Here is a 13729-nt window from a genome sequence, read left to right as displayed (position 1 = left end):
AAACACTCTAGGGCTAGGGTTTAAGACAAATGGGCTTCACCAATGACTTATTGACTGCTGCTTTACGACATTTTGGACCATCACAACCCTAGATCTGAAGTAGCAACCTCAGATCTAAGCCCCAAACCCGAAATAGACCTCAATCTTGCCAAAATAGCCCCAAATCTCATTCAAGAATAGATCTAGATGCAAAAAGGGTGAAGGTAACAGCTTATTACCTCCAAGATGACCTCCCACTGAAGATTAATCCAAATCTCTGCAAACCCCCTTGATCCAAGCGTCTTGATCTTCAAGATCTCTTCACAAAACCACTTATCCAAGCTCTAAATTGCTTCCAAGGACTCTCACTCACGATTTAGGGTTTCTGGATCTCAAACGGGTAGCAAAGAGGCTGGGGAAGGGATGTAATGTTCTTTAAATAGGGCACAACCCTCGGGATTAGGGTTTTTCTCGTCCAGACCAGACTCGTCGAGTCCACTAGCCGACTCGCCGAGTCGGTCACTTACTCTATGCCCCGGATCCCGCTCCGACTCGTCGAGTTCCTCCTTGGACTCGACGAGTTGACTCTTGACTTAGAGCCTTTCCTTTTTTTCTTGGTCTTTCTGATTCTGGGTGTTACATCACATGTGATTATTCATGTTTTGGTGTTCAATAAATATTGGCATATGCTTAATATTGACACATGTTTAGTTGATCTATGCTCGGCTGTCTTTTATAAAAAATCAACATCAATTTAATATATTATCATAAAAATACAAAATATTATAACAAAATTTTAATTTGGTTTTAACTTTATCAGACGAAATTCTAAAATCTCCTTTAAATAGAATACAATTTCTTCGTCCGCAAAACCCACGTTTTTTAACATCCATGCAAATTGATCTTCAGACAAATACAGGGTATTGGTTTAATGGAAATAAATATCAAAATTAATTTAAAAATATCAGAAAAATATAAACAAATATTGAATTTTTATTCTGAAGTGTAGTTCTGAACCATTATGTAACATTCGGATTCCCAGGTATATTATTTTAATTATGTATTTGAGGTTCATTGATCTACTCGACGAGTTGGTGCTATAACTCGCTGAGTAGAAGCGAGTGTGGCCATGTGAGTTTAATGATCTACTCGACGAGTCCGAGAGTAGACTCGCCGAGTAGGCGCTGGGATGAAAAACCCTAGATCCCCGGGTTTGGGACCTATTTAAAGGCACTTATAGCCTCATTTGCGGCTACTCTTCCTTGAGAGCAAACCCTAAACGACCTTTGAGCCTACGGAGAGAGAGTGCTTTGCTAATTGTGAGTGTTTGGTGCATTTTGTGAAGAGGAGAGAAGATTTCCAAACCAAGGGACAAGAGGGTGTTGCTAGATCTGAGGTTATTTCACTTCAAAGCTTCTGGAAAAGGTTCAAAGCTTACACCTTTCTCATTATTTTGTATAGATTTCATGATTTTGTGAATCTAGGGTTTTTGCACCCAAATATGAGGACCTTGAGTGTTCCATGCTCATTGGGAGGGTTGAACTTCAGATCTGGACCATGTGAGGTCCCTAGATGTCCAAAAGTCCCTGCTTTATCCAGCCATAATAGTGATCTTGAGTGATAAACCCTTTTTGGGGTGTGTTTTGGCATTTTAAGCTCAAAATGCCATGTATGAACGTAAAGTCTGTGACTTTACGTGATAGATGAGCCCTAAGAGTGTAGATCCAAAGTTTGGGGAGGTTCTCTGCCTTGAAAACGACTGAATGAGAGATGAGTCTGAATGGACTCGCCGAGTCAAGAAGCCGACTCGACGAGTCGGATGGGGTTGTCCCGATGGAGTTGATCGTGTAGCAACTCGGCGAGTTGACGGGTCAACTCGGCGAGTTGAGCCAGACTTTTGAGTGTTTCTGTGGATGGCGAGCAGACTCGTCGAGTCCCATGAGTGCACTCGACGAGTAGGGTCAACATGGACTGTTGACTCGAGTTTGACTTCTGTTGACTTAGGGTTTGGTCAACCCTGTCTTTGGGAAACCATGGAAGGAGTAAATTGGTCTCTTCCACTTCAAGAGAGAGAGAGAGAGAGAGAGAGATTTAGTAGAATTGTAATTTAAAGAGTTAATTGGATACGATTATGTTATGTGTTTAGGAGGAGGCTAGACTTGGTGATTCGTGTGCGAGAGTATTCATTCACTTAGCTTACTTACGAGGTGAGTCTTCTCATTATACTTACCTTGGGTGGTAATCTATGTGTGACCGGAGGGTCTTACGTGCATATACTGTGTATTGAGATATCCTGCTTATTTGTCTTTATGATATGTATGTTGTGTATTATATTGAGATACTGAGTTGAGGGACCGGAGGGTCCATCTGAGTTGTGGGACCAGAGGGTCCCATTGAGACACATTTGACCAGAGGGTCTTATCTGAGTATAGCCATGAGAGGCTGATGAGATATGAGCGGTATTTTGGGGAACTCACTAAGCTTTGTGCTTACCGTGTTATGTGTTATGTGTTTCAGGTACTTCTCAGGATTACGGGAAGGTGCCGGCTTGATTGTACACACGTCAGAGATTTGAGTCATGTCTTGAGAGGATCCTGGATTTGTTATATATACAGTTTTTGGGATATGTGTTGGATGATTTGATACTATAACACTTTTGAGATGTTTGAATTGAGAAAAAAATGTGTTTTAAATTTTGAAAATTCTGGTTCGAAATTTACGTTGTTACACATTATTCCGAAATTGATCTTCGTATTCTGTACATCGTTCTTCATATTCCGAAGTGATACTACCATTCTGGAATCACTTGTAATGGATAATGTACATTTATCTCTCATTAAAAAAATGAGGCTAAACACATTTTAAGGTATTTATATGGTTATTATATGTCTAAAACATTTAAAAAAAATAAATAAAAAGACAAAACTACAAATTTAGTCCTTGTGGTTTGCAAAAAACTTTGGATAGGGTCCAAAAAGTTTCCAACTTGCATGGAAGGTCCAAAATCAAAACATTTCTGTGATTTGGGTCCAAAAAAACTTGAAAGGACGATTATGCCCTTTGATTTCTTTTTTTATATTTTTTATAATTAATCTAATATGATTTTATTTAAAAACTAAAGAAAAAATAAAAAAAGTATCCCCTGCCCCACCCACCGTTCTCTCTCTCTCTCTCTCTCTCTCTCTCTCTCTCTCTCTCTCTCTCTCTCTCTCTCTTCGTCTTCTCAAATCTCATGGACTTCATCTTCTTAAGATATCCCTAAATTGATGAACAAAATCCAAAATCAAGCCATAGAAAGAAATTGAAACCTAAACACACAGACACACACATTCACATTCTAACGCAAAGCACCCACATCGGTTGGAAACAATCTCATAAACATGATTGAGTCCATAAAACATATATATCTGTATCGATTTCTTGCACATCCCCACCCCAAGCTTTTTCACCTGAAGAAGTAACTGCAATCATCCATTGAAAGTCGTCTGAGGAACAAGATTGCAGGGTTCAAAGTTGTGGATGAAATCGCATATAAACTATACACACCAACGACAAGTACCAAAGAAGAAATTAAAACTCATTCATCCCAAAATATTTCCTCCCATCTCTCTTTCTCTCTCTAAAACCCTTCTTCTATTACCAATCCATGTGACAATCAGTTTTCAAAAAAAACATCGTAATACCGTCGATTCCAAATCAAATTCATGTACAATGGTGGAATCGATAATCGGAACAGAAACGAGACAGATCTGTTTTTAGACGTTTCGTCTGCCACCTCCGGTCATCGGATCATGGTTCTCAAACGAAGAACCCAAACAAAATTTTAAGGAAGTGCTCAATCGAAGTGGGTTTTCTGAGAACTTGACTAATTGAATATATATATATATATATATATATATATCCATCGGAGATGGATATGTAAGGTTTATTTGGGTTATTTTTTCAGTTGGGTTTTTTGTTAATGTGTGTGTGTAAGTTATGTTTATGAAGATGATTTGCAGGTGGTTATTCATCCCAAAAATCTGGAGAAAAAGATAGAGACACATGAGTCTTTAGTGTCAATTCTTGATGACATATCCAAAAAACCTTTGTTCTTCATAGAGTTTTGTAACTTTAATGTGTGTGTGTGTGTGTGTGAGAGAGAGAGAGAGAGAACGATGGGTGGGGTGGGGTAGGGGATACTTTTTTTCTTTTTTCTTTATTTTTTTTTAATGAAAATAGTATTTGATTAATTATAAAAAATACAAAATAGAAAATAAAATGGCATAATCGTCTTTTCAAGTTTTTTTGGACCAAAATCACAGAAATGTTTTGATTTTGGACCTTCCATGCAAGTTGGAAACTTTTTGGACCCTATCCAAAGTTTTTTTGCAAACCACAAGAACTAAATTTGCAGTTTTGTCAAAAAAAAATACAAAAATTAGATATTCCAGACTAGTTCTTCGTATTCCGGAAATGATCTACGCATTCCGGAGTACATATAATTGTTTGTAAAGTAAAATGCAAGTAAATTAAAAAGTAGAACTCACATGGTTTGTGTAATCCATGGTAGATAAGCTTAAAAAACTCCGTCTAAAATGCGGGTAGCAAAAGCTTCAAATTTTCACTTTCTGGAATGTTTATTACCATTGTTTGGGTATGGGTCCCATATATAGCATGATGGGTTTTGCCCGTTTTGATACGTTCTAAAATAGCCATTCCAAAAATTAAAATAATAATAATAATAATTCCTTATACAAAACTAGTTATTTTTTTAGTAATAAACTAAAACATTGTTAGATTACTCAATTTCCCAAACATCAATGTCACCCAATAAACAAACACTAAATTTTCAAAAAAATAATAATAATAAATTAAAAAAAAAAACTTCAGGCGAATAAAACATATTGACAAAATAGTTTAGGGGCATGATTGTAAATGAAGTAAAGTGAACCACTTTGGCAACTGGCAACTGGGCAAGTGCACACATGTCATAAATGCTGAATAAAAACAAAATCCACGTATTTTTTTGATATTTTATAATGGGTATGTTCAGATGTATCTGTGAATTATTTGGGTCCCACGTGCGCATCCGCATGCTTTCCTCGATCTTTATCCTATACAATTCAAACAAACACGTGCTAATCACGTCCCACTTATATATGGCCTAATACTTGCCTCCCGATAACCTCACTCATCTTATTCTTATCACATGGCCCTCGTTCGTGAACGACGCCAGTCAAAACTCGGCCTCCGGTTGCAGGAAATCTCCGAGCGCCGCCCTCGTTTCCCTCTACCCCTCCCTCCCACCACCACATCCCAACAATCGACAACCACCACCGTCGCCGAATTGGAAACCGTTCAAGTTCTTGGTCACGGAAACGGCGGCACCGTCTACAAAGTAGTGCATAAGAAAACGTCTAACGTCTTCGCTCTCAAGGTTGTACATGCCGACAGTGATCCGATGATGCGCCGGCAGATATTTAGGGAGATGGAAATTCTTCGAAGAACGGATTCACCTTTTGTGGTTCACTGTCATGAGATATTCGAGAAGCCTGACGGGGATATTGCGATACTGATGGAATACATGGACGCCGGGACACTAGACTCGCTACTGAAAAACGGTGGGAGTGGAACGTTCACGGAAAAGTCACTCGCCGACATCGCGCGTCAGATTCTCAACGGACTTAACTACCTCCATGCCCACAAGATCATTCATAGAGATATCAAACCAGCAAATCTTCTCGTGAACAAAAACATGGAGGTGAAGATTGCCGATTTTGGAGTAAGCAAGATCATGTGCAGGACGCTCGACGCCTGCAATTCCTACGTCGGCACGTGCGCCTACATGAGCCCAGAACGGTTCGATCCCGACACTCACGGTGCCAACTATAATGGTTACTCCGGCGATATCTGGAGCTTGGGGTTGACGATGTTCGAGCTTTACATGGGTCATTTTCCGTTCTTGCCGGCCGGTCAGAAACCTGACTGGGCGACGCTCATGTGTGCGATATGTTTTGGGGAACCACCAAGCCTGCCGGAAGGAGTTTCCGACGAGTTTCGGAGCTTCATAGAGTGTTGTTTGCAGAAGGATTCTAGCAAGAGGTGGACAGCCTCGCAGCTACTTTTGCATCCATTTTGTAGACAACCTGAAATTTAAGATGGACGGCGCCGGAGCGTAACCGGAACGGATGTTGAGTTTTTGTTTTTTTATGTATATACATGATGATGAAAGTTCAAATATGGGGAAACATCGTGATCTTTGTTTTTTCAACTACTTCAATAGTTCGATTGTATATAAAACCAAATTCAAATTCAAATTTAATTCTGAAATTTATCTTACAATAAATTTGATAACAATATAATCTTTTATTAAAATCGTCCAGAAATGTTGATTTATCAAGAATTATAATAATAATAAGTAATAATAGAGTTAATCACTAAAATATCATATATATGACATTATTAAACAGCTACCTCTACCTAATTTATATTTATATTTAAACAAAACTTAAAAAATGGTTCTGGTTTTCGAAAATATCAAGTTTAATCCTTAAGTTCAAAAAACCTTACAGATGGTCCCTGTGGTTTCAAAACTTTTAATATTTAGTCCGTCCGCCTAACTCCGTCAGTTTTCTACCGTTAAGTAAGGGGCATTTTCGTCATTTCAATACCCAGAGACCATTTATGAGGTTTTCTCTATTTAAAAAAAAAGAAAAATTATATAATTATTTAATTAAAGGGCCCCACCCTCCCCCCCCCCCTCTCTCTCTCTCTCTCTCAAGCAGAAAAACGAAGGCTGCTACCCTATGTTCCAGCCATGTTTCTTTCTTCTTTCTCGATGACAAGCTAGCTAAACAGCCACCGATCTTGCTGTTGTTGCCTCCCTTCTTCTTCTTCTTTAATTTTAATCGACAAAATCTCCATCAGAGGTGGGGTTTTCCGACAGTCAAGAGGGCATGATTCTGATACTCTTCTCGTATATCTCCGGCGATGATTCTGATACTCTTCTCGTATATCTCCCTGATGCGTTTTCTTTATATTTCCTTTGTTTTTTTGATGTTTTGTTTCAAATTCTTGGAAATATTTGCAGGTTTTGCTAAGGAACAATTGAGGGTTTAACTCCGATAAAGGAATTTGATCATTAGCGGTGAAAGAAAGCTCCGGCAAGACACATGGAGCCGATTTCGTGTAGAGTTTCCAGTTTCTGCAAACTGTTATCTCAACAAAATCAGTGCAAAGTTCGAGGGAAACATTCTCTTCGTTAGGCAACCCAAATTGATCACTCCAGAAGCAAAACCAGTTCAAGAAACCCCGCCGGCAGTTGCAGCGGCGTCGGTGCCGACGCCTCAAAAGCCTGTTGATGTACCAAATGTGGGTCAGAAAACTACCGATGAAAAACCCACTCCAGCAATACAAACAAATACAAAGAACAGTTTGAGGAAAGATCAAGAGGTTCCTAAGATGGGATTAGAGGAATCGAGCAAAAAACACGAAGATGGGATTAGATCTCCCTGGTGCGATTTCTTCGAATGATGGGAAAAGAAGAAAGAAAACGGGGCTGCTGCCCCTCTTGTATTTACCGAAAATAGCTCTTCTGGTGGAGGACTTTGACAGTCAATCAGAAAGAGAGAGAGAGAGAGAGAGAGAGAGAGAGAGAGAGAGATGGTGCGGGACCCTTTGAATATTAAATTTTATTCATTTATTATTATTATTATTTTAAAAAGTAATAGAAAACCTCATAAATGGTCACTGGGTAGTGAAATGACAAAAATGCCCCTTACTTAACGGTGAAATGCTAACGGAGTGAGCCGGAAGGACCAAATGTTAAAAGTTTTGAAACCACAGGGACCATCTGTGAGGTTTTTTGAACTTAGGGATTAAACTTGATATTTTCGAAAACCACAGGGACCATTTTTGAAGTTTTGTCTTATATTTATATTTATATACATATTACTTTTGAGTTCCCTTATAGCACAGTAACTTAACCTTATTGGACCATCGTTATTTTTTTTTCTTTTTTTTTTTTATTCTATCCATCTATTTTCTTCGTCGGGTAGTTAATGCCTTGCTATGTGTCCTTGGAACATACGCTTTTTTTTTTTTTCTATAGACTGCTCTACATCCTTATTCGCATCGTCATCAAATCCCTTCACCGTTTTCTGCCACGTCCCATTCACCGCTTCATCTTACCTTTTCACCGACTTATTCTCTGTCTCTCATCTTCCTATTCGTCTGCTACCGCTCCTCTTCCCCAAACTTCGTCGATATCTCCTCATCGGTGTCGATGTCCACCACTGCAGAAGAACCCGACGAACAGCCATCAGACGTTTTATATAGAGGCGGTTTCGATTTTTCCCACCCACCTCCACTGAGTCTGTTGAAAACTCTTCGCCCGCTTCCAACTTTCTACTGCTCTTGCTGAAAACTGTCACCGATTCAAGTCGGAACTTTAACAATTAACAGAGAGCACTCTTATCTATAGTGCCCATTTTGGAGGCGGCTCCATTTGGAGCCTGATTGTTTCCACCTACCTCCACCGCCATCGATTTGTGTTCACTGCCACCTTCATCTCATCTGCTTTAACCACAGAGACGCTCCACCGGCAATCACCATTCTATTCGATCTTTCATCGTTCTGGTTTGGAAGAAAATTTGTTACCACCACTTAACTTCGTCATCAACCACCGATTACCACCTGTCTGCTTCCTTCTTTCGTCTCCACGTTTCCTCGACCGATTAATTCCTCAAAATCATAAAGCATCGATCTTCATGCACTTTTTCCACTCTCACAGCCTGTCGGTACAAGTTATGTGGGATTAGACTGGAACCTATCCGATTCCTTACTTCCAATACTCGATTTTAAAGTTAATCGATGGTGAGTAACATCATCAGACTTCAGTAATCGATTTGAGAAGCGAGGTTGAGAATCTACTCTCCTTTGTTCATTCCTCATCGTCGGAATCACACCGGTATGTTTCTTTCTTACGGTATTTTTATGCCCTAAATCCTAATTTGATAATGATTATAGCGATTTCAATGTTCACCCTCCCAACGATTGCAGCCTGTTGTTCCGCTTCTTTCCATCTTCTCACCTTCCTCTGAAATTCTAATCTTTTTCTGTAGGTTAATTTTTTAGAGTTTAATTACGCGATTGACGTTTCTGTTTTTGATTTTGGAATCGAGTATGACCAGTCTCCAGCTTTTTTTTAAAGGAATTCCAATATGAAAAAGGGATTTGTAGGTCGGTTAACCAAGAATGCCCTTATATTCATCAAGGTTCTTTATTTCCTATTTATTTGTTGGCATTTTTTTATTGGTTCAAGGTTATAGTTCAGCTGAATGATTTTTGTTTGTCAACAACTAAAAAATTTAGAATTAGTTAATTATAGTGTAATTGGCAATTTAGACGTAACCACTGTGTTTGGGATAATCAAATACAGGTGATGAATGGTCATATTTGTATCTTCAATCACTGCAAGGAATGCAAATGGGTATGAACATGATCATCCCCTACAATTTGAATTCTCAAATTAGGGCAAATGGGTGTCTTGCTCTCTCCCAACAAAGGATAAACCAGGGGCAAATGAGACCACAATTGGCCCAACAAAATGCAGTAGCATCTGGTCAGGTAAACATATTATCTCAATATCTTGATTAGTTAGCTTAAACTGTTGGAAGACTATTACACTTGTATCTTTCAAATCACACATGTAACTGTCAGGCCTTTGTGAACATTGTGCAAGTGAAGGTCATGTTTGCTAATAGTTGTATTCAAAGAAGATGACATATGTTTTCATACTTATTAGCATGGACACCTTACTTTTAGATACACAAATACACTATCTTCTGGTATTATTGATATTCGATATTTTTTGAAAACATAGCAGTGAAATTTAATAGTTTGAAAATTTTATACTTTAAAAGAATTTCTATTGTTTATGTTTTAAAACCAATTAATTCTCTTTCAGAGTATAACTCTCAAAAATTATATTATTAACTTTTCACACTTTTGATTTTGTTAACTCATTAATTTTCTTTCTGACTTTAAAAGGATATTTTAGGATCACCAGATAAAATTGTTGATGGCATGACAGGTGATCATGAACTTGTGCCAGAATGTCTTCCACATTGACCCAAATCATGTCCAAGCAAGACATGAATATGCCAAGTAAACGTTCTGACTGAACTGAATTGGGCAAATTGTATAGGGGTATTTATGTCTTTTCCCTTTATAAGAGATTTCTTCACTTGTACAGGGGCTAATTGAGTGACATCAGTGGTCTATAAAAAATGTATCAAAGTATTTAGTCCTGGTATGTATTAATTTATGTTTGCTGTAATTCACACCAGAATGGCTTTGTGTTTGTGGCCATGTAATTGTCGAGTCACAAGTGATGTTTCCTTAAAATAAAATACTATAATTTAGTGCCTACTATTTCTTTCTGTAAGATTTAGTATGATAACAACTTCCTTTATACAATAATTAAACACATGCTTGCAGCTTTTGGACAATTGTGCTGTTTTGATATACCACATAGGAAGAAAAAGCTAACTTATGGACCATTTATAGTTGTTGTCATCAGAGTGTCGGCATAGAAGCATTTTATAGAATGTGTACATTGACTGCTTTTAAGTCAAGAAGATTTTACACCACTAACATTCAGGAATTTGAAACTATACATGTCATCACATGATAATATGAATGATGATGAAAGACAAAAGAAATTAAAAAAATTATGTAGTGTTTGGCTTTCGCCTACCTCTTTCCTTTCATTTTTGGTCCATACAAATCGCTCTGGTTGAAATATTGCCGTTATTGATGTATATGGTTTTAATTGTTATTAGTACATATAGTGCACAACTTGCTATTGAACGATTTGGCAATTAAGACTTATACATTTATGTATGGAAATCATTGGCAACAAATGTTTCAAGCAAAAAACCATCCAAATTAATGCATCTGTTAGATATATAGACTGTTAAATATCTGTGTGCATCTCAAACTTATATTTTTAGGGATATTTTACTCATTTCCCCATCTTCATCTTCTGCATTTATTCTTCACCTATGCTTTTCCCCCATATCTTTCATAACTTCTTTCTGAATTCCATGATTTAACTTTCAAATATGAATTACAGATTATCATTTGATACGAGCCTATGGGGTCGACTTTTACGGAGCCAAAAGATTCAGAATGAATGTTAATCATAATAATCTCAGCAGTTGAGATCCGGTTACGATTTTATAAAGAAATATTAGTATCCTCCATAGTGTGGTGCATAGTAACACTAACTAACATCAGCAACAACTTTACAAACGAACACCCTTTAACCCCCGCAGCGCGGGGGAATCTTTCTAGTTAATATAACTAAAAGAAAATTCTTATGGGGAAGGTCAAGCCATGGTTCAAAAATCTCTTGGGTGGGTGGTTAAAAATCGTGTCCTCCCATCAAATAAGGTGGATTGGGAACTTGGGTTTGGAAGTTTGCAAGAGGCCACCCACTCTTTTGTTGTTGGCAAACGTTGTTGGCAAAATGATGGTAGAGATAGAAAACTAAGTTTTAGTTTATTTTTTTATTTTTTTATAATAATTATGTAGGTATATTATATGGAAATTTTCGTTTATATCTTTAGAAACATTTAATATTATTTTTATACTTTTATTAAATTTAAAATTATATATATATATATATATATATATATATATATATATATATATATATAGTTGAATCCCTAGCTGAATCAGCGACGGATTTCTGACAAGTTTCCGACGGAAAGTATATTAAGTGGAAAATAATCAAATGCAGATATTAGGTTGGGATCAACGATAGTTTATCGACGAATTAGATAGGGAACAGCGAAGGAATTATCCATCACTAATGTTTTTTATAAAATAACCCATAATCGCTCGCTATTATATTTTCCCACTTGCTTTTTCAGTTCCCTCTCAATGGACGGTCTCATAAAATGATACCCCGCTTCCCCTCTCCCCAAAACATTTGCTAGGTTTTATTCGTCTCTCATTCACGTAAATGTCCCGCCTCCCACCTCTTCGTCTTCGCTTGGTCGCACACCTCCCACTCCGTTCTAGGGTTCGAAATGGGAGTGATACCATCTTCATTCGTTTTAGTCTCATATCTCCACGCCTTCCGCTCCTCTTCGTCGTATCTCTGTCGCCCTCCGCCTTCTCTCTGTGTCTAATCTTCTATCGTCATCACCATCACCGATTCAGCATCCACCAGCGGTTATGCTGGCTGCCACTGCTCAGGAATCAGCCACATCATCGTCGTAGCCCTGCTCCCGTTGTCATTCTTCATCATCTCGCCCTCTATTTTCATGTCCCTCCACTCGGTTTTCTCTGCCTCCATTGAAGAAGGTAAACCCTAAATTTTTAGTATCAATATAGGAATTAAATCAAGTTATTAGGGTACAAAACATGGCCAAGAATATTGATTTTTGTTTACTCTTCACAGCCAAGCGATGCTTCTGTTGATCACTTCTGAAGGCATTGTTGCTTCTCTATCCTAAAAACCCCTAATTGTAATTTCGTTTTAGTATAAGTTTGTGATGGGTTTTGAGCACAACAATAAATCCTATGTGTTTATGCAACCTTACTGCTTTGGATCTAGGTTTTCACTAGTTGAACATGTTGAATACAAAAGAGAAACCCTAGGAAGCTAACATAAATTTCGAAATCTATACAAAATTAGGGTTTAGATGCATACCTTTATTGTTATGTAGCAATAACAGTAAAACCTTGATGATCTTGAACTCTTGAGAGCAAGTGTCTCAAATGTGACACCTCTAATGGCTTACAAACACTCTTTGCAAGAGGATGAGAGGAGAGAGGAGGAGATAGCACCAAAATTTCGACTCTTCTAGGGTTAGATAGATGGGGCCGAAATCCTAAGGGGTTGGGGTCTTTATATAGTTGTTGGTTGCTTAGAGCCAAAGCTAGGGTTTGCTGGAGGAAATCCTAAATTCCAGCTTAAGGGCTAAGCAGCCCATGCACTCCTATTCTTAAGGCCTTGGACGAAAACTTATAGGTCCTCCCTATAATTTTCGTCCACTCCTTCCATGGAGTCCATTAGCCCAATTTCACAACTATCAATCAATTGCAAAACAACACCTTATACATTTAATTAATTCCTTTAATCCCAAAATTAATTCCAAATTAATTTTTGATTAAATATTAATTAAACAACATGATTTCCAATTAATATATTATTTTCATAACATATTAATAAATCATTTATATCAATTTATTATTCCAAATAATAAATTCAACTTCTCCCCAAAAGTCATCATGTCAAGTTGCTAGAGTGAAGACAACCCAAAAGGACTGTGCTACTATTAATTCAAGTATATACCAATTATACTTATGAGCTTTGTAAAACCCGATCTAATGTATCAATCGAAGTCACTAGAATTTCTGCGGAATCCCAATCTAATGATTAACGCAAACCAGTTATAAGGAATTAAGAACACAATATCAAATCTTCAATGAACACTATATTGATCAATAGTCTAGTACATAAGATCTCTATGTCTCTCGGTTCTCTCTATCTCTCTCTAAACTCGAAAACAGCTAATTAGAATGACCAACCTTGAACACGGATGAATCAATACATTATATATACCTAGACCTAATTACAAAAGCCCAGCCCAAAACCCAACCGAAAGCATCATTAAGCCTACCGAAATCACATGGTGATTTCGGTCCAAACAGCACCGAATTCATGGTGTTTTCGGTCCTAGACCGAGAACTC

General features: G+C 37.7%; 1 protein-coding gene and 1 long non-coding RNA gene across 6 annotated transcripts; both read left to right on the top strand.

Annotated features, from left to right (window-relative positions):
* The first annotated feature begins 5137 nt into the window (after positions 1 to 5137).
* Positions 5138 to 6291, top strand: MKK9 (MAP kinase kinase 9). The gene has a single exon (XM_079068124.1). It carries the CDS (start codon positions 5171 to 5173, stop codon positions 6116 to 6118), a length of 948 nt encoding a protein of 315 aa, XP_078924250.1. The 5' UTR covers positions 5138 to 5170; the 3' UTR covers positions 6119 to 6291.
* A 1672-nt stretch (positions 6292 to 7963) lies between these two features.
* LOC145128328 (uncharacterized) lies at positions 7964 to 10395 on the top strand. Of its 5 annotated transcripts, none has more exons than XR_013716815.1 (4): positions 7964 to 8929; positions 9173 to 9236; positions 9401 to 9588; positions 10055 to 10395. It is a non-coding gene; the product is annotated as an uncharacterized LOC145128328 (long non-coding RNA). The 5 variants fall into 5 exon arrangements; XR_013716816.1 differs by having other exon boundaries at positions 9153 to 9236; XR_013716814.1 differs by having other exon boundaries at positions 9144 to 9236.
* Positions 10396 to 13729: the final 3334 nt, after the last annotated feature.

Source organism: Lactuca virosa, chromosome 8, assembly GCF_052849685.1.
Source record: "Lactuca virosa cultivar CGN04683 chromosome 8, Lactuca_virosa_CGN04683_v6, whole genome shotgun sequence".
In the NCBI taxonomy this organism is placed as follows: Eukaryota; Viridiplantae; Streptophyta; class Magnoliopsida; order Asterales; family Asteraceae; genus Lactuca; species Lactuca virosa.
The sequence above is the reverse complement of the archived record's forward strand: the minus strand, read 5'-3'. Positions and strand labels throughout refer to the sequence as shown.